The sequence below is a fragment of the Miscanthus floridulus genome, chromosome 9 (assembly GCF_019320115.1).
Source record: "Miscanthus floridulus cultivar M001 chromosome 9, ASM1932011v1, whole genome shotgun sequence".
Lineage (NCBI taxonomy): Eukaryota > Viridiplantae > Streptophyta > Magnoliopsida > Poales > Poaceae > Miscanthus > Miscanthus floridulus.
Genome location: NC_089588.1, coordinates 11,302,383 through 11,326,932, shown reverse-complemented (window position 1 = coordinate 11,326,932; position 24,550 = coordinate 11,302,383). Strand labels below are relative to the sequence as shown.

General features: G+C 43.6%; 2 protein-coding genes across 2 annotated transcripts; one reads left to right on the top strand and one right to left on the bottom strand.

Annotated features, from left to right (window-relative positions):
- Positions 1 to 670: 670 nt before the first annotated feature.
- On the bottom strand, positions 671 to 4,020 carry LOC136481351 (receptor-like protein EIX2). The gene has a single exon (XM_066478709.1). The coding sequence runs from the start codon at positions 3,986 to 3,988 to the stop codon at positions 1,076 to 1,078; it is 2,913 nt and encodes a 970-aa protein (XP_066334806.1). The 5' UTR covers positions 3,989 to 4,020; the 3' UTR covers positions 671 to 1,075.
- A 6,594-nt stretch (positions 4,021 to 10,614) lies between these two features.
- Positions 10,615 to 12,306, top strand: LOC136479228 (uncharacterized). The gene is made up of 3 exons (XM_066477162.1): positions 10,615 to 10,960; positions 11,032 to 11,673; positions 12,269 to 12,306. The coding sequence occupies exons 1-3, from the start codon at positions 10,615 to 10,617 to the stop codon at positions 12,304 to 12,306; spliced, it is 1,026 nt and encodes a 341-aa protein (XP_066333259.1).
- Positions 12,307 to 24,550: the final 12,244 nt, after the last annotated feature.

The window sequence follows — 24,550 nt, the reverse complement described above, 5'->3', positions numbered from 1 at the left end:
AAGATCATGCTGGTGACTATATATGAACTTTATTTTTATTTTTTTATGAAAACTTTATTTTTTTATTTGCCTGATCATAAAAAGTCATCATCTCAAATGTGCCTGGAGTACTATCCCCAGGTCATTTTGCACCCCATTTGAGATTTGACTAGTAGCGCTCTCCAGTTTGTAGGTAGCGGTACTGCAGGTGTAGTAGTATACTACTGCTCCAACAGTTAAGCGGTGCTCATCTCTTGGGCTCTTCAATTTCTGAGAAATTTGCTCTCCTTGTTCTCTGTTTTCTTGTTCAATGTGTATGGTAAGTGAATGTTGCTTATATGTAATACTTTGGTTGCAAATGAGACCATGATATTTTGATTCATATCATCCCTCGCCTAGGTACACTGAAATTCCACGGCATGCCAAGCCTTGTTTGGCTGCACATTGTATTCACCTCAATCCACTTCAACACACGTGGACTAAGGTGGATACGGGTGCAGCCAAACAAGCCCTAATGTGGACGATGAGCGTGGAACATGCAACGATAGGTCGTATTCAGGTTGCCGGATCCGACTACCATGGCCCACAGGGACCAATGATGTAGTACCGCCTGAAGCGCTACATGGAATTGATTGACCATGTCTTAATGTTCATCATCATAAGGAAATAATTATTACTGTAAAACTTGGTGAGGCGTGTTAACCTCTGTAGAGGTTGCGTCTACGTGTTATATAGCGCCCTGAGCTGACCAGGCGAACGTCTTGTACAGACTACAAACCAACATCGTGAACATCAGCCAGAGTTTACAACATACTTATGTTATCTACATACTAACAACTAATATATATCTTGTACAACAAACACTAATGTTGGCCGATGATCAAGTGTCAGTTCTCAGTTTATTACATGATATAAGAGATAAACATGGACACACAAATCTTCATTTCGTAAAGAAAACCATGGCAATATGTAATACTGGTAGTAACAAAATTCAAAGCACTCTTGAAAAGACTTCTCTCCGACTTCCATTATTCATACATGCATGCATTGGCTAATTTTAGTTGAAGCACCGACCATCGCCTTTGCTTCATGCTTGCTAATCAGTTTGTGTTTGTCTTGCTCTTGCCCATGTAGCAACAAGGACATATACTTTGTCGTACAACTTGTCCGAGAGTCGAAAGCAAGCAATTCTCCAGTTTCTCTTGAACAACAAAACACCAAATGCAATCCATGTACCAACCACGAAGCCGCACCCGAGTCCAAGATAAAAGAATGGTATCCCATAACCTTCTTCAGTTCTTCCTAGGCCACCCTGCTTTGGTGCATGACGCTCTCTCGAGCAATTGTTTTGAAGAGGATGTCCACAAAGACCGATGTTGCCAATGTACATAGATGGATACTCTGCATACAGGGTATCAAGCTGTACTCCCGATGGAATTCTTCCTATAAGATTGTTGTATGATAATTCCAAGTAACTTAAGAACGACAGCTTTGATAGAGTGGCTGGTATTTCCCCTGAAAGCATGTTCCTCGAGAGGTCCAATGATTGCAGTGATCGCATTTCCCCGATCTTCTTTGGAATAACTCCAGTCAAGTGGTTCCTTGATAGATTCAAATTCACAAGCGCATCAAGAACAACTATTTCTTCTGGAATTTTGCCGGTTAAGTCGTTTGAAGATAAATCAATGCTCATCATACTTGTGTCCAAAATTCTTTGAATGGAACCATAGTTCAATTCCTGCCCCTTCCAGACCGTAGACAAACTATTAAGATGAGAATTAATTATTTCAATGTCATCATAATCCATTGTTTCAATGTCGTCAGAACAACCCATCATGGATGTGTTTGTCATAAATTTAAGATTTGATAGGTAGATCGGCAGAGAGCCTGATATCTTATTGTTATTTAGGTCCATGTACTGAAGGCAAGAAAGGTTTGTGATGTTCATTGGAATGCTACCAAAGAACTTGTTGTGACTTAATCGTATAGCTCTTAATGATGTTAAGCTTCCAATCCACATTGGCAATCTTCCAGAGAATTTGTTCCAAGACAAATCTAGGAAGAGCACATTTGTCAAGTTTTGCAGAAAAGACGGGAACTTTCCTGACAAACTATTGTTACTTAAGGCTACAAATTTCATAGAATCTGTTACCCTAAGGCATGACGGTGGTTCTCCCTCCAAAAAATTGTTGGATAAGTCCAACACACCCAGTCTCTGAAATTTACAAAAGGATTCAGGAATATGACCAATGAGTCGGTTGGAGAACAAAGACAACGATTCTAGATTGGTGGATCTAGTAGCAGAGGGCAGAGGTCCTGACAACAAGTTATTGGATAAGTCCAACCACGCTATGTTTGGTGGCAGCGTGGGTATCTGACCAGTTAATTTGTTTGAACTGAGGTAGAGTTCATGAAGTGACATGGAGCCCATATCAGCCGGCAAAGTTCCGTTGAGTTGATTGTTGGAGATGTTCATGAATTCGACATTTGAAAAGGCATCGGAGAACCACTGTGGAAGCCTATCAGCTATACCTGCACTCGAGATATCAAGATAGGTGATGCTCACATTCCACTGAAGCCACCTAGGAAACAGTGGGCCCATCTGGCAGGATGCAAAGAATACATACTCTAATGTAGATGGTGATTGCCAGTCCGAGCTGATCTCAATCTTGAGGGCATTATATGACAAGTCTATATATTGCAAGCTCCTTGCACTAGCAAAGTGTTCCTCAGTTATCGTGCCATCCAGTTTGTTTGTATATAGACGCAGATGGGTCAAATTACTAAGCTTACCAATCTCATATGGAACATGTCCTGTGATGTAGTTCCCACCTAGATTCAGAACAACCAAGCTCAGGAATTGCCCTATCCATCTTGGTAACATCCCGGTTAAATGGTTCCTACCGAGGTCCAATTCTTGCAATTTGTTGGGTGAACATCGAGGTAGATTCCTAAACAGCTCAGCTACGTCACCATATAAGAGAGTGCAATAAAGGTTCAGGACCTCCAAATTGCATAGGTTCTTAAGATTCGTGATCATGCTGCGCATGTTCTTGTCATCATCATGATAATCATAATGACAATCATCATTTGAAAGATCAAGGACTTGAAGGGATGTCATGTCTCCAAGAGCATCCGGAAATTGACCGTACATTCTAGTGGATCTAAGGTCAAGGAATCTAAGGCTTGTTATGTTCCAGAACCAGCTGGTCACCATTGGATGGTGGAAGGAGTTCACGGAGGCACCGAGCTCCTCGAGATTTGTAAGGTTCAGGTGTGGCAGCGACTGGTTTGCGCTTGCAAGAGAGCAGAATGAAAGATGGAGAGCCCTCAAAGAAGGAAGCATATTCATGACACGAGGCCAATCCGCTACTGTGCTGAGGTTCACTCCGTCCAAGTTAAGATATTGTATGGAAGGAATGTGTGTTAACCATGAGAGATCCATCGAGTTCGTGTCTCCCCCAAAGTTGGTAAGATCTAGAAACTGCAGCCTCGACAAGTTGCCAAGCTGGGGAGGCAAAACACCGTAGAATGGTATTTCAGAGAGGTTAAGATACTTGAGATTCTTTAGAGAGCCCAAGAACTCGGGAAGACGACCCGTTGGCCCTACTAGATCACTCCCGCTGAGGTCAAGGTGCTCTAGGTGATCCAGAGCAAGCAAAGAAGGACTTATCTGGCCGGCCAAATATTCTGGTGTGCCTCCACGTCCAAGTCGAAGCTCGTGGACGTGGCCAGTTCGGTTGCTGCACCGGACGCCTCTCCACCGGCAGCAGTCTTGCTCGTCGTGGCGACCGTCTCGCCGCCACGAGCTGAGGACGCCGTCAGGGTCGCTGGTGACGCCGTGCTTGAATGCCAGCAGGGCGTCCCTCTCGTGTGGTATGCAGCTCGGGCTCGCTCTGTTACCACCGGCGGCTGGCTGGAGCTGCTGCTGCTGCGTGGCGAGGAACAAGCAGCAGCAGCAGAGCAACACGAGCATGGCAGCAGCTAGGCGATGCATGGTGGCAACCATCGACAATAATGTCGCTATGGTGGCAGGATCAGTTCTGGAGTCAGAGTGGATGAGTTCTGGAGTGAGAGTGTTATTATTATAGACGGATGCAGAGGATACTGCAGATCGGTCAATTGACCGTGGACTGACGTCGTCGGTCACCTTCCGTGTAGAAGCGGTCAGGCATCTGCGTGAAGGCCCACGCGCACTCCTCCGACGCGGATTGGATTGGGTGGGATTGACGCGGATTGGATTGGATTGGATTGGATTGGATTGGATTGGATTGGATTGACGCGGAATGGATATCTTCCTTCCTTCGGTTATTCTGGGTTCATGGATATCTGCCTGTAAGATGGGCTCATCTGCTGACCGACGACCTCAGTCCACGGTCACCTAAGCGGTCAGGCGTGTGTCAGTGTGGTCATCATCGATTCGATTATTGCCTCTGCCTCTCATCCCCTCACAAAAGCTTACTGTACATTAGTAGCGTACTCCCCTTCGTGCCAAAAGAAAAGATGTTCTCACCTCTCCACAGGTTAACTTTTTTTTTTTAACTTTGATCAAATATATATAACAAAATATTAATATTTATAATACATAATTAGTATCATTAGATAAATTCTTGAATATATTTTATAATAAATTTATTTAGAGATATAAATGTTGTTAATATTTTCTATAAATCTAGTCAAACTTAAAAAACTTTCATCAGTACGCATTCCATAACGGACGGAGCGAGTTTACAGTACTAGTTGATTGATCTTCTCGACGCGTAAGGAAAAGCGCCGCGCTGATGGCCTCCGCGTTGCACCCCGTCTACGCGGAGAGACAGGACGCTAATTGCTTGGCTTGGGTGCCTCCTCTCCATCTGTTTGTTTCTATGGTCGTCAGCAAGGTTTCCTGTACTATCTTTTTGTTTACTTAATTAAGGTGTATGTTTATGGTAACAACCACTATCGAAAACTGGGTGTTTGCCGAGTGCTAAAATGTTTGCCGAGTGCATTCTATCGAGCACTCGGCAAAGAAGCTATTTGTCGAGTGTTGCCACAAAAACACTTGGCAAAATAATTGCACTCGGCAAAAGAGGCAAAAAAAAACACTCAGCAAAGTTTAGCACTCGGCGAACGAGAAAAAAAAACACTCGGCGAAGTCCACGTCCGTAAGTACGTGTGCCGTCCGTTAGTACGTTTGCCGAGTGTCCGTTAGTGGAAAACTCGGCAAACAAATACACTCAACAAAAGAGACAAAAAAACACTCGGTAAAGGAAGACACTCGGCAAAGAAATATGTTTGCCGAGTGCTAAACCTGTGGCACTCGGCAAAGAAATATGTTTGCCGAGTGTAAACATGTGGCACTCGGCAAATAATTTCTTTTTTGGTCTTCTGATCTTGAAACTTTTTCTACTCTCCACATACAACATGTGTTATTCCATGTTAAAATTTGGTATATTTCTGGATCTGTTTGCTATATTTAATTAATTTATTGCATTTCTAGGAATTTTTTGGTATAAGTCAAATTTGAACAGCAAGTGATTTAAATAATAGAATAAAATGAGTAGAAAATGATATTCATGTTATTGAGTCCAGTGTAAGGCCTTATCCGGGAAATGAAAAGAAATTTCGAACATCTTGTTCAGAAAACACGACCACGAACGTGTGGTCGATTGGTTTTTAAATTCTAAAAAAGCAAACGAAGTCTGAAAATCATGAGATTTGTCATGATGTGATGATATCATACATGGAGGTTGTGGTAAAAAATTGAGAAGGTTTGGCATAATTTGTCACGCACGATGTTTACAAACCGAAGCATCTCAGAAGAAGGATTGTAGCGTTGAGAAGGATTCGGTAAGATTTAGAGTCAAAGTGACGGTCGAATTGGAGTTTGGCTTCAAAACTTTTTGTATAGGCAATAGAGAACATAGATTGTTTTATGTGAAATTTTGGTAAATTTTTGGATCCGTTTGATAATTTTAATTTATTAAGTGCAATTATAGAATTTTTATTGATATAAATTAAATTTGAGCAGTAATTGCATAAAATAATGTAATAATATTCGTAGAAAAATCAAATATATATTGTTGACTCAATTTGATAAGGTATTTTCAAAGTACATCGAAAAAAAGAAAAACACGTTATGGAAAAGAAGGGAAAAAAGGAAAATGAAAAAAAAGCGGTGTTTGCCGAGTGCCCCATTTGACACTCTCCCCGAACCGACACTCGGCAAAGCCCAATCCGACACTCGACAAACCTTCTTCATTTCCAGCCTGGCGCTCCCTCACCTGCACACACGCCCAAACGCAAACTCACCTCCACACACGCACCTCCCGCGCCCGCGCACCGCGCCGCTGCCGCTCGCTCCCAACGCCCCGCAGCCGGCACGTCTCGCGCCCACGCCGCCTGTCTCCCGCCGCCAACCTCCCGCGCCCGCGGTCGCCCCCTGCCCCCGCCACCGGTGGCCCCCTACCCCCGGCGCCGCCCCCTGCCCCCGGCCCCCGTCGACGCCGGGCCCTACCCTCAGCCCCTGGCCCCACTGACGCTACCCCTGCCCCCGACCCCCTACGCCGCCCCCGTCGTTCTTCAACGCGCCTCTTCGCCAGTTCCTCGTCGGACCCATCACCTGCGACGAGCACCAACATAGGTATGGCGGCCCCTTCTATCCCCAGAGTACGATCCGAGCGCCCATGACCTTGATGGAGAAGTGGTCATGAGGGCGGGAGGAGGCAAGAAGAATGGCCGGTTCTGGATTGGCGACGGCACAATTGACACGACCGGTACTCCCACTCTCTCCAAGCTTCGAGCATGGAGCACGAGTTCTAGCCCGGCGATACGCCCATAGCTGGACTCTACACAGTTCCAGATGGACGCACTCCAGGTTATTTCTGTTTTATTCATCGTTCATTGATTTTTACATACTTTTGCATTGCATTGTAACATTGGAATGAAATATTGTAGGCTCAGCTGGAGCAAGAAATGAGGCTCCGGGAGGAGCTAGAGGTGAGGATGGAGGTAGAGCGACAGAGGATGGAGGCAGAGCGACTGTAGATGTTTGAAATGATGAGGGGTGTTTACGCTGCAATCGGTCAACCTCTGCCACCGATGCCAGTCCCTCCTTCTCAACCTGCTCCAAATACTATTTCCGACACTCTGAGTCACTTCACTACCTTATAATCACCGTTTCTAATTTATGCAGAATCAATCTTTTCTCCTTTGTGATGTGCGTATGTTTCTAGTTTCTAATTTCTAGTTTATTTCTAGTTTGTAGTTAACCTTGTAATCACTGTTTCATTCTCAATCACTGTAACTTAGCTACTTTTAGTTTTCGCAGAATTAATTACTATTTCTAGTCGCTAGTTTATTTCTAATACTTGTACATTTCGTTCTCAATCACTGTGAATGATTTATCTCTTCTCCTTTGTGCAGAATCAATCTGCGGCATTGAATGAGCCTTATGACCAACCGTGGTCACAATGGTCACCGTGGTCACAGTGACTACGTTTATTTGCATTTCTGATGAGCCTGGAGAGTGACTGTGAACAAACTTAACTGTGAATGTGAATTTTATTTGCATTTGTGACTGTGAATGAACCTACTTGTGATTCTGAAGTTTATTTGCATTTATGTATTGTTGATATATCTATACGAACTACCTGTGATGCTTATTGTGAACTATCTGTGATGGATGTAATGTTTATTTGAGTGTGGTACGTTATATCTGACTGAACCAAATAAAATGCATATATATGGTATCTTTGCCGAGTGTTACATTTGGCAAAAGGGCTATTTGCCGAGTGCCATGCTAAATACACTCAGCAAAGAGGCCATGTGGCAAAAATCTATGCGTTCTGGGCCTAAAATGGCCATCTTTGCCAAGTGTCACTGTAACACTCGGTAAAGAGAACAAAATCTGGGCCTAGAATGGCCAGTCTTTGTCGAGTGTCCAAGATGTGACACTCGGCAAAGAAGCCATGTTTGCCGAGTGTCAGGTCCTGGACACTCAGCAAACAAAGGCATGTTTGCAGAGTGTCATGCCCGGGGCACTCGGCAAATAAGGGCATGTTTGCCGAGTGCCCAGGCTGTTAGACACTCGGCAAATGCGCCGTGACCGTCGCAGCGCCATCACATTGCTTTTTTTGTCGAGCGTCAGTTTTAGCACTCGACAAAGTCTTTGCCGAGTGCCCGATAAAAAACACTAGACAAAGAAACTTTTGCCGGCACTATGTACGCCGTGTGCTATTTACCGAGTGTAACACTCAGCAAAGCCTTTGCCGAGTGTTTTTTGGGCTTCGCCGTGTGAAAGCCCTAGTTTGGTTTTGGCTAATTGATGAAACCTATTTGGACTAACCTAAGTGCTAAGTGTGTGTAGCAAAGAAAGGATTGGTCCAAGATCAAGTTGAGTGTTCGGCTATGACACTAGTGTGCTCGGCCAAAACTCTTATGTGGTCGGCTATGGCGCTACTGTGGTCGGCAAGGCACTTGAGTGGTCGGCGTGTGGTCGGCTATGCTTTGGAGTGATCGGCCAAGTAAAGGAGTGGTCGGCTATGATGTTCAAGTGATCCAACCTGAAAAGAAGAAAGAGAAAAACAAAATAGGCTCAAGGCAAAGGTATACTTGATAGGGCCATTTTGTTTTTGGCACTCAAGACACCATAGAGGGTGTGAGTGTATTTAGGATTGATAGCCGTACTATGAAGAGGGGCGAAATTCATTGTGAAATGTGGTTATCAAAGTGCTACTAGATGTTCTAACTCATTGCATATGCATTTAGATTCTAGTGAGTGCTAACACCCTTAAAAATGCTTTGAAAATATGCTAACACACATGCACAAAGGTGATACACATTGTGTTTAGCACTTGGGAGCAAGGGTGAAGTGTTGAAGATAAGAGAAGGGGTCACTGCTGTAACTGGATGCTGGTCCCCGTGGGATCGAGCGCGTCCGGTGACAAACCCTAGGAGAAGGGCAGCAGCGCAGCGGTGACCGGACGCGATGCTGCCTCGGTTTCTCGGCAGGTAGAGCAGTGCAGCGGCGACCGGACGCTATGGCTTGTCCGGTCAAGCGGACCGGACTCGTCCGGTCGGGAAAAATCATTTCTAGAACCTCTCTGAGTTGGACCAAATGCTGAGGCATTGCGAGTCCGGTTAGTTGACCGGACGCGTCCGGTACGAGTGCAGTGAGCATGCGCAAAGGAGGCATTGCACGCCAATGGTAACATTCAAATGGCTAGGACATGTGGCATCGAAAGAGTGACCGGACGCTGGTGACCGAACATGTCCGGTGCACCCTGCAGCGCGTCCGGTCGACGCGCAGTCAGCCCACTAAAGGGGCCAACGGGTATGTTTTCAATGGGGTGTCTATAAATAGTAGTTGGCTGGCTTTGAGGTATCTCTCTTAGAATTTTGACATCCTTAACCTCCCTTTGAGCTAAGCATACTCCCTCCCACTCATCTCCTTGCTTGATAGTGCAAATCAAAGTCAGATTGAGTGATTCCAAGTGCATTGCTTAAGTGATTGCATCTAGAGGCAATTGGTGATTGGGTTTCACTGTGGATTTCTCTTGTTACTCTTGGTGTTTGTCACACCTAGACGGTTTGGAGCAGCGAGGATCGTTGAGCGGAGGGTGGTGTTTGTCTCCGGCTCCGATCGTGGTGATTGTAAGGGGTTCTAGAGCCTTCCTCGTGGGAGTTCACAAAAGGCATCTCTAGTGGATTGCCCGTAGCTTGTGAATCCCCATCTTGTGTTGGTTGTGCGGCACCCGATTGCAGGTTTGGCGTGTGATGCCAATTAGCTCGTGAACCTCCAAGTGGGTGAATCGCTACAACGAGGACGTAGCTTGCCGGGAAGCAAGTGAACCTCAGATAAAAATCTTGTGTCATTACTATTCTGAGGATTTCATTGTATTTATTGTTGATCACCTACCACGGTGGTATAACCCTCTCTATCACTCTATTGTATTTACTTTGATATACATCTTGTGTAGTGATAGCTTTCCTTGCTAGTTGTAATTAGCTTTCTTGCTAGTTCTCTAGTAGTAGTTTTTAGTCTTAACTTTTGAGTGCCTAGAAAAGTATAGCTCACTAGACTTGTGGATAGGTGGCTTGCATATTTCTTGTAGTGCTAGAGCAAAACTTGCATTACGCCATTTAGTTATCTAACCACCTTGTCTTAAGTGTTGTTGTAGAAATTTTTATTAGGCTATTCACCCCCCCCCTCTAGCCATTTAGGACCTTTCAAGTGGTATTAGAGCTAGTACACTGTTGATTCAAGGCTTAACAACCTTCGGTGTTAAAATGGCTCAAATCAACAATACCAAAAGGCCACCCCAATTTGATGGCACTAATTATAGCTATTGGAAGGCAAAAATGACATCACATATCAAGTCAATCAATTGAAATATATGGCAAGTGGTAGAGACCAAGTTTGAGGTTGCTAATCCAAATGCTCCCACCGCCGCCGAAGAAGAAAAGTTGCAAAACAATGACATTGCTCTTAGTGTCATTCATGATGCTATCAACCAAAGGGTATTTGAGCAAATCAAGAACATGGAGATGGCTCATGATGCTTGGGGAAAGCTAGAAGAGTCATATGAGGGCACACAAGCCGTCATGGGCACCAAAGCTTATATCCTCAAATAGAAGTTTGCTAGCTTCAAGATGAAAGAAGATGAGAATGTACCTGAGATGTTTGATAGGCTCCAAGTGTTGGTAAATGATCTAAAGGAGCTTGGTGAGGAGGTGAAGGACAAGGACTTCTCTCATAAATTCTTGAGATGTCTCCCTCCAAGATTTGGCATGTTGGTCACATTATTGGTAAGGAGTGGTTTGGACACAATGACACCAAACCAAGTGCTTGGTGATGTGATGACCGATGATACATACCGTGATGACAAGGAAGAAAATGAGAAGAAGGATGAAAAGAAGAAGAGTGTGGCATTCAAGGCCACATCATCATCCAAGGGCAAGGCCAAGCAAGAAGAGTCAAGCAATGATGAGTGCCCAAGTACTTGTGATGAAGAAGATGGTGAAGCAATGGCTCTATTTGTAAAGAGATTTGGCAAATTCATGATGAAGGCTATCATGCTAGAAGAAAGAATAGATCCTCCAAGAATAAGGATGAACCAAGAAGATGCTTCAAGTGCAATAGCAAGGATCATCTCATTGCGGATTGCCCACATAATAGTGACAACGATGATGACAAGAACATCAAGAAGAAGGGCAAGAAAGAGAGCAAAATGATCTTCAAGAAGAAGAAGAAGGGAGGATCATATGTAGTCACTTGGGATAGTGATGCATCCACAAGTGATGATGATAGTGATGATGAGAAGACATCAAGCAAGAAGAAGGCTCTTGCAAGTGTTGCTATCAACAAGCCTTCACTATTTGACTCTCCATCATGCTTCATGGCCAAGGGCTCAAAGGTACAATATTATGATGAGAGTAACAATGAAAGTGATAGTGATAACGATGATGAACCCACTAAAGATGAACTAATTGACATGCTTGAAGATGCTCGTGATCATTTTGACATAAAGAGAAAGGAGTGCAAAGAATTGCGCAAGAGCAACAAAGCTCTTGAGCAATCCTTTGAGGAGCTAAAAGCATCTCATGAGAGGCTAATGGAAGCCCATGAAAAGCTTAAAGAGGCTCACACCAAGCTTGAGAAAGCTCACTCTTCTCTTGTTGCCCAAAATGAGAAGGAACAAATTCAAACAAGTAACAAAGGCTTAACTTGTAATATTATTGATGAATCCTTTTATAAGCCTAGTGTTATTGCTCCCACTAACCCTTCTTGTAGCACATCCACTTCTATGTCATCTACTAGTGATGGTTTCACAAGTGATTCCTCACTAATGGTTGAGAATGAAACCCTTAAGAAGGAGGTAAATGAGCTCACTCACGCCTTAGGTAAAGCCTATGGCGGTGAGGCCTGCTTGCTAAAGTGCTTGATAGCCAAAGATTTTCTCTCAACAAAGAGGGATTGGGCTATACCCCAAGAATGGCAAGGTGACCTTTGCAACTCACAATACTAGTTTTGTGAAGGGCAATGGTCCGTTTTGCACTAGATGCAAGCAAGTTGGGCATATAGAGCAAGCATGCAAGAACAAGAACAATACTAATGTATCCTCTATTTGTTTTGATTCTTGCTACATGCTTACCAAGGGTACTAACGGTGTAAAGGCAAAGTTTATTGGTGCTCCCATTGTTGGCCCAAAGAAGAAGGCAATTTGGGTGCCCAAAAGCTTAGTAACTAACCTTGGAGGATCCAAGCAAGTTTGGGTACCTAAAAAGAATTGATATTTTCTTGTAGGTACATTACAAAGCCGGAGGAATGCATTGGGTGCTTGATAGTGTGTGCACTCAACGCATGACCGGTGATTCAAGAATGTTCAATTCAATCAAGTCAAATGATAACAATCAGTTTGATTCTATCACATTTGGTGACAATGGGAAAGGCAAGGTCAAAGGGCTTGGTAAGATTGCAATATCCAATGACATGAGTATATCCAATGTGCTGCTAGTTGAAAGCTTGAACTTCAATCTATTGTCGGTAGCTCAATTATGTGATCTTGGTTTCAAATGCATATTTGGAGTTGATAATGTAGAAATCATAAGTGTAGATGGTTCTAATTTGATATTCAAAGGATTTAGATATGAAAACCTCTACTTGGTTGATTTCAATGCTAGTGAAACTCAATTGTCAACTTGCTTGCTCACTAAATCTAGCATGGGTTGGTTATGGCATAGAAGGCTTGGTCATGTTGGAATGAAACAATTGAATAAATTGGTTAAGCATGATCTAGTTAAAGGCTTGAAAGATGTAGTATTTGAGAAGGACAAACTATGTAGTGCTTGTCAAGCCGGCAAACAAGTTGGAAATACACATCCTAGCAAAAGCATGATGAGTACAAGTAGAGCTTTTGAGCTATTGCACATGGACTTGTTTGGACCAACCATATATACTAGCATTGGTGGAAACAAGTATGGATTTGTTATAGTTGATGATTTTATAAGATATACATGGGTATTCTTTCTTGGTGATAAAAGTTAAACATTTGATATATTCAAAACTTTTATCAAGAGATGCCTTAATGAGTTTGATACAACTATCAAGAAAGTTAGAAGTGACAATGGTAGTGAATTCAAGAATACTAGAGTTGATGAGCTTTGTGATGAATTTGGAATTAAACATAAATTCTCTCCCAAGTACACTCCACAATCAAATAGTCTTGTTGAGAGAAAGAATAGAACACTTATTGATATGGCAAGATCAATACTTAGTGAATACAATGTGGGTGATTCTTTTTGGGCCGAAGCTATCAACACGGCTTGCTATTGTAGCAACCATCTCTATTGTCATAGAATGCTTGAGAAGACACCATATAAACTATTGAATGGAAGAAAGCCCAACATTGCATATTTTAGAGTGTTTGGTTGCAAATGTTATATTTTGAAGAAAGGCACAAGATTAAGCAAATTTGAGAAGAAATGTGATGAAGGGTTCTTACTTGGTTATTCAACTACAAGCAAAGCATATAGAGTATGGAATAATTCAAGCAAGATAGTTGAAGAAGTTCATGATGTTGAGTTTGATGAGACAAATGAATCTCAAGATGAAGATGAGAATCATGATGATGTGAGAGGTCCAAGATTGGCAAATGCAATGAAGAATATGGACATTGGTGACATAAGACCTAGAGAAGTGATAGATGAGCAAGATGATGAATGCCAAGTATTCACACCATTACATGTGAAAATTAATGCAAATCAAGCTAGTTCATCATCCCCAATGCAAGATCAACAAGTGGCAAGTACATCATCTCAACCAAATGACCAACCAAGCTCAAGCAATCAAGTGCAAGTGCTACAACTAACTAGTATTACAAGAGATCATTGTATAGATCAAATAGTTGGTGACATTAGAAGTGGTGTACAAACAAGATCAAGATTGGCTTCATTTTGTGAACACTACTCATTTGTATCATCCATTGAGCCTACCAAGATAGAAGAAGCATTACAAGATGTTGATTGGGTGAATGCAATGCATGAAGAGCTAAACAACTTCACAAGAAATCAAGTTTGGGAATTAGTTGAAAGACCAAAGAACTACAATGTCATTGACACTAGATGGGTCTTTCGCGACAAACAAGATCAAGATGGAATAGTTGTGAGCAACAAAGCAAGATTAGTTGCACAAGGATATACACAAGTGGAAGGTCTTGACTTTGGAGAAACATATGCACCGGTTGCAAGATTGGAGGAAATTAGAATCTTATTAGCCTATGCTTGTGCTCACAACATAAAGCTCTATCAAATGGATGTGAAGAGTGCTTTTCTCAATGGCTATATCAATGAGCTAGTATTTGTTGAGCAACCTCCCGGATTTGAAGATGACAAGAAACTCAACCATGTGTTCAAGCTCAAGAAGGCATTGTATGGTTTGAAACAAGCACCTAGGGCATGGTATGAGAGGTTGAGGGATTTCCTACTCTCAAAGGGATTCAAAATGGGCAAGGTTGATACTACTCTCTTCACCAAGAAGATAGACAAAGACTTGTTTGTGTTGCAAATATATGTGGATGATATCATATTTGGATCAACCAATCAAGATTTTTGTGAAGAATTTAGAAATATGATGGCCAATGAGTTTGAAATGTCTATGATTGGAGAACTTAGTTACTTCCTTGGACTTTAAATCAAGCAAATGAAGAATGGTACATTTGTGAGTCAAGGCAAGTATATCAAGGACATGGTCAAGAAGTTTGGATTGGAGGAAGCCAAGGCAATTCATACACCTATGGGAACAAATGGTTATTTGGACTTGGATTCAAGTGGTAACATGGTGGATCAAAAATTGTATCGGTCAATGATTGGAAGCCTACTCTATGTAACCGCATCAAGACCGGATGTCATGTTTAGTGTATGCATATGTGCAAGATTTCAAGCCTCACCAAGAGAAAGTCATTTAAAAGCAACAAAAAGAATATTGAGGTATTTGAGGCATACACAAGGAGTTGGATTGTGGTATCCCAAAGGGTCTAACTTTGAGTTAATTGGATATTCGGACTCCGACTATGCGGGATGCAAAGTGGATAGAAAGAGCACGTCGGGCACATGTCAACTGCTTGGAAGATCACTTGTTTCATGGTCATCAAGGAAGCAAAATAGTGTTACGCTTTCAACCGCCGAAGCCAAATACATATCCGCGGGTAGTTATTGTGCACAACTACTTTGGATGAAGGCTACTTTGAATGATTTTGGAATCAAGTTCAAGAAAGTGCCATTACTATGTGATAATGAGAGTGCTATCAAGCTAACCAAGAATCCGGTTCAACATGCAAGAACAAAGCATATTGATGTCCGCCACCATTTCATAAGAGATCATCAATTAAAAGGGGACATTTCAATTGAGAGTGTGGGCACCGATGATCAACTTGCCGATATATTCACCAAACCATTGGATGAGAAGAGGTTTTGCAAGATAAGGAATGAATTGAACATGCCTCTCCTCCAATGAATTGAGAGTGTAGGCACTGATGAATTGAATATGTGTTAATAACACCCCCCTCTAGCCATCCCCCACATATATATGACATGCCTCTCCTCCAAGGAAAGCAAAGGTAAAAGTTGTTTGGCATGCATACATTCCTTGCTAAGGACTTGCTTAGTGCATCTAGACATACTTTGCACTTATTAGACTTATTCACTAAAAACAAATGTTTTTAATGATTATATGGTGCCACTATTGCTTCTATGTTTACTATGATCTAGTGGTAGCATATAACTTGTTTATGAGCTTGTGAACCTAGTGTTTGATCTAGCTAATGTGTATCAAGTATTTAACTCAACACTAGCAAGATAACCATTGCATGATGTGTGAAGAAGCTTGTTATTGGTTTAAACCGAGTTAAATATCTTATACATGTTGTCTAGTTTAAACCAATTAAACTATTGACTCAACCCCAAGAGGCTTATTCACACCCCTCTAGCTATTAATTGACTAAAATCTTCCTACTAAAATTGGGTACCTTTTGTGATAATGGATGACAAAGGGGGAGAAGGGGAGAAGTGGTACAAAGATATTAAATGCATTATGGTAAAAGAGATTCCATTGTAAAGCTTGCATAACATAGGGGGAGAAGTTAACATAGGGGGAGAAGTTATTTGCAAGAAAGATATGACAAAAGGGAAGGATCTATTAAAATTTAAGCACACAAGTAGGGGGAGCAAGCTCATGAACTTGATTGTAGCCTTTACATGAGCATATTCATATGATTGATTGCATTGCACAAGTTTCTAGATTCAATGAACATGCTTGTGTGGTGTATGATAGAAATAGAAATTGTATGGTGATTGAAATACTAGCATGCATAAGTGATAGCTAGATATGCTACAAAGTGATAGTTTCACTAAATGACACTAGAGCCTATCATATAATGTTGATCTCATGAGGTATCTAGTTGTTTATTGTTTTTCAAGTGGCTTTCAAGTGGTATCTAGCTATCCATGGTGCTAAGGATGGTTGAAATTGTGCACTCCGATGGTATCATGCTTCAAAGGTCCATTCTTTACTCCTTAGCATTCATTTGGTAGTTGTTCACTCTCCCACAATTCTTATCAATACATATGTGCAATGCTTTGTACCAAACTCATCTAGCACATATGTAGGGGGAGCTAATAACTACCAAACCGAATTTGTGTAACTTGTCCAAATACAATTCATGAACAAAATGCTTGGACAAGCAACTCAAGTTCAAATTGATTATATTTCATATCTTTGTGAAGGTTGTCATCAATTACCAAAAAGGGGGAGATTGAAAGCCCTAGTTTGGTTTTGGCTAATTGATGAAACCTATTGGACTAACCTAAGTGCTAAGTGTGTGTAGCAAAGAAAGGATTGGTCCAAGATCAAGTTGAGTGTTTGGCTATGACACTAGTGTGCTCGGCCAAAACTCTTATGTGGTCGGCTATGGCGCTAGTGTGGTCGGCAAGGCACTTGAGTGGTCGGCGTGTGGTCGGATGTGCTTTGGAGTGATCGGCCAAGGTAAAGGAGTGGTCGGCTATGATGTTCAAGTGATCCAACTTAAAAAGAAGAAAGAGAAAAACAAAATAGGCTCAAGGCAAAGGTATACTTGATAGGGCCATTTTGTTTTTGGCACTCAAGACACCATAGAGGGTGTGAGTGTATTTAGGATTGATAGCTGTACTATGAAGAGGGGCGAAATTCATTATGAAATGCGGTTATCAAAGTGCCACTAGATGTTCTAACTCATTACATATGCATTTAGATTCTAGTGAGTGCTAACACCCTTGAAAATACTTTGAAAAAATGCTAACACACATGCACAAAGGTGATACACATTGTGTTTAGCACTTGGGAGCAAGGGTGAAGTGTTGGAGATAAGAGAAGGGGTCACTGCTGTGACCGGATGCTGGTCCCCGTGGGACCGGACGCGTCCGGTGACAAACCCTAGGAGAAGGGCAGCAGCGCAGCGGCGATCGGACGCTGGCCCTCGGGCACGACCGGACGCGACGCTGCCTCGGTTCCTCGGCAGGCAGAGCAGTGCAGCGGCGACCGGATGCTGTGGCGTGTCCGGTCAAGCTGACCGGACTCGTCTGGTCGGGAAAAATCATTTCTGGAACCTCTCTGAGTTGGACCAGACGCTACGGCGTTGCGAGTTCGGTCAGTTGACCGGACGCGTCCGGTGCGAGTGCAGTGAGCATGCGCAAAGGAGGCGTTGCGCGCCAACGGTAACATTCAAACGGCTAGGACACGTGGTGTCCAAACAGTGACCGGACGCTGGTGACCGGACACGTCCGGTGCACCCTGTAGCACGTCTGGTCGACACACAGTCAGCCCACTAAAGGGGCCAACGGGTATGTTTTCAATGGGGTGTCAATAAATAGTAGTTGGCTGGCTTTGAGGTATCTCTCTTGGCATTTTGACATTCTTAACATCCCTTTGAGCTAAGCATACTCCCTCCCACTCATCTCCTTGCTCGATAGTGCAAATCAAAGTGAGATTGAGTGATTCCAAGTGCATTGCTTGAGTGATTGCATCTAGAGGCACTTGGTGATTGGGTTTCGCTGTGGATTTCTCTTGTTACTCTTGGTGTTTGCCACACCTAGATGGTTTGGAGCAGCGAGGATCATTGAGAGGAGGGTGGTGTTTGTCTCCGACTCCAATCGTGGTGATTGTAAGGGGTTCTTGAGCCTTCCCCGTGGGAGTTCACAAAAGGCATCTCTAGTGGATTCCTCGTAGCTTGTGAATCCCCATCTTGTGTTGGTTGTGCGGCACCCGATTGCGGTTTGGCGTGTGATGCCAATTAGCTCGTGAACCTCCAAGTGGGTGAATGCTGCAACGAGACGTAGCTCGCCAGCAAGCAAGTGAACCTCAGAAAAAAAATCTTGTGTCATTACTATTCCGAGGATTTCATTGTATTTATTGTTGATCACCTGCCACGGCGGTATAACCCTCTCTATCACTCTATTGTATTTACTTTGATATACATCTTGTGTAGTGATAGCTTTCCTTGCTAGTTGTAATTAGCTTTCTTGATAGTTCTCTAGTAGTAGTTTTTAGTCTTATCTTTTGAGTGTCTAGAAAAGTATAGCTCACTAGACTTGTGGATAGGTGGCTTTCATCTTTCTTGTAGTGCTAGCGCAAAACTTGCATTATGCCATTTAGTTATCTAACCACCTTATCTTAAGTGTTGTTGTAGAAATTTTTACTAGGCTATTCACCCCCTCTAGCCATTTAGGATCTTTCACCGTGCGCCGTGGACACACAGCAAAGCTACTGTTTCTAGTAACGAACCATCATGCTGCGGACTATAACTTTAATTTTTACGTCTAGTCATAAAGTAATCTCAAATGTGTCTGGAGTACTACTGCATCTCAAACTCATTATGCACCCTATTTTACTGGCACCTCTCCAGTGCGTCGTCAAGATTACAAGGAACCATGCATGTTCGTCACTAGGCAAGTAGGCAGTGGAACTCCTGCTGTAGCAGTGTACGCCACCAGGGAAACTGTGCTCATGTATTGGGCTCTTCAATTTCGGAGAAATTTGCTCCCCTTGCCTGTTCAATGTTTGTAAGTGAATGTTACTTATAGTGTACCTTGAGTATGCAACTGTTTTTTTTTTTTTAAGAAACCGGCAGGACACAGGAGAGGAGATCAGCTGCTCAATCATACAATCTCCGAACTAAAACAATGTTTTGCCAGCAAAGAAACTTCTGAATGCCAGTGCAATCCATCTTTTTTTTTTTTTTTTGAGAACAACCAGTGCAATCCATCTACCTAAGCAACACCACACAGGAACCGATTTTGAACTGCTGGATCAAAGTCAGAGTGGGCCCACACGGGAGCCGTCCATCTGGAAGAGAGGTGGGACCCATCTCCATCTGGAAGAGATGTTGGCCAAATGTAAAATCAGAGCAATCAACCATGAAATTTAATGTGGATGTGGATATTATGTGTGTCTGTAAGTTGTGTGCTAATTATACACTGAACATAAGTGCAGTCGCCTCTTTCTCACTTCAGCAATTAACGGTTGACAACGAGCATGGAAACAATGGTAATGGAGGAGACGTGAGCCTTCCTTGATGTGGATGACGAACATGGAAACATGGCACCACAACACGAGTAAGCAATTAGGCAGAATCCGACCCCAAAACAGGGACGCTGTGATCAACATAAGCACAAGCCTGAATTATTATTAGTATTTAATTTGGCCATGTCATCGTAATTCGTAAGGGACGCTGTGATATTACAACTCTTACGGCAAAGAGTGTGGATATCACATTTCATTCCAAAAAGAAAACCAGCAACATTATGTAACAACTTCTACATACACTTTAATTCATGCATGCGTTGGCTAAATTTAGGTGAAGCTCTTGAGAGTAGTATGCCAGAGAGGTTGAGATACTTGAGAGAGCCCAAGAACTTAGGAATATGACCAGTTGGCCCCTCTAGTTCGTTCTCGCTGAGGTCAAGGTGCTCTAGATGATCCAGAGCAAGCAAAGAAGGACTTACCTGGCCGACCAAATCTGGTTGATCGGCCAGTTCGGTTGCTGCACCTGACGCCTCTCCACCGGCAGCAGCCCTGCTCGCCGTGATCACCGTCTCGCTGCCACGAGTTGACGCGGCCTGCAGGGGTCCCAGGTGACACCTTGCTTGAATGCCAGCAGGGCGTCCCTCTCGTGTGGTATGCAGCTCGGACTCTTTCTGTTACCACTGGCGGCTGGCTGGGGCTGCTGCTGTGCATGCGTGGTGAGCAGGGAACAAGAAGCAGCTGAACAACACGAGCATGGCAGCTCGGCGATCCAGCATGGTGGCAACGATGGATAATAATGTCCCTATGTTCAGCTTCCTGTGAGTGGTTCTATTGGAAGCCATGGTATGGTAGGTAGAATGGCAGGATCAGTTCCAGTTTGTTAGAGGACTGTTATAGGATGGATCGGTCAATATATGGGTCCGAGGTCGTCAGTCACATAGCGTGTTCATTCAAGCGGTCATCTCATCCATTATTGCCATGCCAGCCACCTAACAATCTAATTACCGGTGCGTGCTGGGCAACTTGCAGAAGCCAGAATGTGGCAGCTTGTGTTCGGGCCTCTCTGGTAGAGATTCTTAGGCAGCTTCACAAAGTTGTTATATAGCTTCTCTACCAAACAGGTCCATGGAAACGGCTTCTTCATGCAATCTCTTAGAAATGCGCTCTCACAAGCCAAAAAAAACTAGCTTCACCCAGCTTCATCATGCCCCCAAGCTGGCGTGGAGAGCAAGGGCCGAGCGGAGCCGCAGTGACGCGGAGGGCCACGCGGGGCCGCGCGGAGAGGTGCTGGATGGCTGGAGAGAGAGCGGGAGAGGCGGAGGCATGCAAGAGAGGAGATAACTGGAATTTTGCAGAAGCCAGAAACCATATACCTGGCCATCTTCTGCTTGCGCAGATCCTCTTGCGCGATCGCCTGAAGAACAAGGGACCTGCCGCCGCCGTCAGAGTCCACTAACATGAGCACTTGACTCCACTATCCCGAAGACTATAGGTATAGGACTCGAGCACAAAGACACGATTACACGACGTTGGCTGACATGATAACTGACTAAACTGAAATACCTGAAACTAAATACTCAAACTGACCAAACTAACACCACAGCTAGGATTACATCCTTCACTGTCCAGTGGCAGACTAGCAGAGCTCTGTGCCCAGCGGCTGCGTCATGCATTTGTGCGCCCCCACTGTGGAGCTCGTGCCCGTCGACTGCGTCCCCGCACGGCTGGTGCTCGCTCCCAGAAAAGCCCGTGCGTTGCACAGCTCGCGCCGGCGGCTAGCGCTCGCACTCGGAGGAGCCCGCGTGCTGCAGAGCTCGCGCGCCCCGCGGCCGGAGCCCGGAGGCCCACGCACATCGAAGCTCGCCCATGGCCACAGCAGCAGCAGCCCGCAGGCACCCCCAAGCGCCACCGCCTCACCCCCGTCCATGATCCACAACGAGCTCAGAGTCTCGCACCGTCGATTCCCTCTTCGAGCTTCGCGGCCTCGTCTTCTCCAATAGGACCATCCACGACACCGACGGGTGCCACCTACATATCGTTGACTATGGCCTCGGCTACGGGTTCCAGTGGCCGGGCCTGCTGCTCGTCCTCGACGCAAGGGAAGGCAGCCCGCCGGAGCTCCGGTATGGACCTGCCGCAGACTGCTGCCGGAGTGGACGAAAAATGTTAAGCGTTGTAGGCTTTTGCTTTGAATGCGTGCTTAGTCGTTGGATACGGAATGGAGGGTGGAGATCGCAGGAAAATGTAACTTTGCTCTGTAAAGTCACCCAATCTGGCTCCCTAATTTACGCCCTGTTCGCTTCAACTTATCAGCCCGGCTTATCGGCCATGGTACAATATTTTTCTCTCACAACAAAATAGCATCGGCCGGCTTATTAGCTGTAGAAACCATCATCCGAACAGCCCGTTAGATGGTTCGGTGTACAGTTTGTAAACGGTCTGCATGTTGTATCAGCTGCTTTGGGCGTGTAATAATTAGTACTCTTTGTTCTTGTAGTCTTAGCAGGGCCGTTCCAGAGATTTTTTTTTTGACCAAAACTAAATTTTTGGGCCTTTTTATATAAACACGATAATACTAGTATCATTCATGGCCAGTATATATACACAAATATATAAAATGTTACTAATAAGTAGTTAACTGAATGCAAAAGCAATATTCATGTGAAATAATTTGTATACGTATTGAATTACCTCAAAATTTTCTTCTAACATTCCTCGATGCGAAAACCTCGATGATGGTGCCAATATCAATCTCCAACAATCGCTTCTCAATGATTAATGTTTGCAATCCATTTAACCTTTGGATCTTCAGGATTAGCGTTAGCTGGTTCCTTCATATCTCAAATCATCTATTAAGAAATTTATGAAGATCCCCTCTCTATTATTGTATCAAAACATCTATTCGTGTTTTCTTCTTTTGTCATTGTCAGAAGCATACTTTCTTGATGACATGGTACCGTTAAAATTTAGAGAAACAATTAGTCAAAGATTAAACAATTTGCAAATCTGAAATTCCAAATGATGTCCGTGCGAGTACGTGAAATCTGAATCAATGATTAACCTTTACCTTAGCGGTCGGCAGTACATGGTTAGGGAATACTCCCTTTGTCCCTTATTATCTGTCGTTTTTTATTTTCGTGCCACAAGTTTGACTAGATTTGTAGAAAATACGTGCAACATTTGTATCTCTAAATAAATTTATTAAAAAACTAGATTAAAAGATCTATCTAATGATATCAATTATATATCATAAATATTAATATCTTTTTTATATAAATTTAATCAGAGTCATTTCTCGGAAAGCGAGAACGACAGATAGGGAATTAGGGATCGTATAGGAGATAGGACAGAGAATCAGAGATTCGTACCTATGCGGATCACGTATTCACGTTCAGTCTCACTCGTTCACGTGCGGCCGTGCCCGCCTGCAGCCTGCCTAGCTACCCGCCGCCCGCTGGCGACTCACAGAGCGGCAGAGTCGCAATCATATGCAGAGGAAAGAGAATGAACAGTCACCGACTCCGCGACTCGCAGTCGAAGGCTCAAAGCGTCTCGCGTCATCATGTGGACCGAGGAGTCACTACGTCTGCGACTCTGCGTACGTATGTTTGTTACTAGGCTCATATACGCCGAAATACTACTAGTGTCTGCGTCCTGGGGAGGGGCCCATGCGGCTCCCTAGGCCTGGGACGGTTGTCCCTCTCGCCCCGCCCCAGGGCCGGGCCTGGCGCGAAGGCGCGTGCGAAGAAGTCGGCGATGGCGAGGCTGGTCCCACCATCCAGCACTGAACCCATCATGGTGAACACGAACGCCTCCGCCGAGCTTGCTTCCAGCAGACTCCTGGCCGCCGAGCGCGTGGCGAGCAGCGCGGGGAGTCAGCGCCGGCGAACAGCGCGGCCTCCAGCACCCGGAGGTCCTCGTCCCCGAACCTGCAGCGCACTCGCACTGAGTCAAGGGCGGCTGGAGGGAGGTCGAAAGGTGAGCAAAAAGGCCGCGGCGTAGTACCTGCGATAGGAGAGGCGGGAGGCGAAGAGAGCGAGCATGGAGGGCGTCACGGCGTTTCCATCCTGCTCCGCCATCGCCGGCGGCATCGTCCCGTTTTTTATTTGGTTTTATTTATTTCGAAATGAAAAACGCTCGCCGTCGCCGGAGCTAGATAGCACGTGAATGGGGAGGAATCGGAACAAAATCTGTATTACCTCCCACAATTTTCGTGATAGGTCGTTTTTCTCCCTGAACTTTAAAACCGAGCAAAATGTCTCCCCCAACTTTAAAACCGTCCATATGACATTCCTAGCCCTATTATAAGCAGTTTTGAATGCGGTTTTGTCTTTTTCTTTTTTATTTATTTTGGCTGAATTTTTGAAAAATCATAGTAAATCACAGAAAAATCATAAAATGGCAAATCAAATTTTGTTGGACTCCACATGAGTAGATCTACACAGTGAACATATAATATGGTATGCTTTAATATAAAGTTTTTACTGTAACTTTAGATCTATGATTTTCTGTAATTAAATAGAATAATTCATAGCTGTAGTTTCTATGGTCCAATTGTGGTGAAATTTTTATGGTGGGCTAATTATTGTACACTTAAACTGTAGTAAAAATTTCATACTCATTGGATCATGTATAACTTAGTTATAGATTTTATTTAGGTTTATGCTTGTTAAATGTAAATAAATCTATAACTAAGCTATACATGATCCAATGAGTATGAAATTTTTAATACAGTTCAATCATACAATAATTAGTCCACCATAAAAATTCATCACAATTGGACCATAGAGAAACTGCAGCCATGAATTATTTCAATTAATTACAGAAAAGCATAGATCTAAAGCCTCAGCAAAAACTTTGTATTAAAGCATACCATATTATATGTTCACTGTGTAGATCTATGCATGTGGAGTCCAACAAAATTAGATTTTCCATTTTATGACTTTTCTATGATTTACTATGATTTTTTAAAGATTGAGCCAAAATAAATAAAAAAGAAAAAGACAAAACCACCTTCAAAACTGCTTATAACAG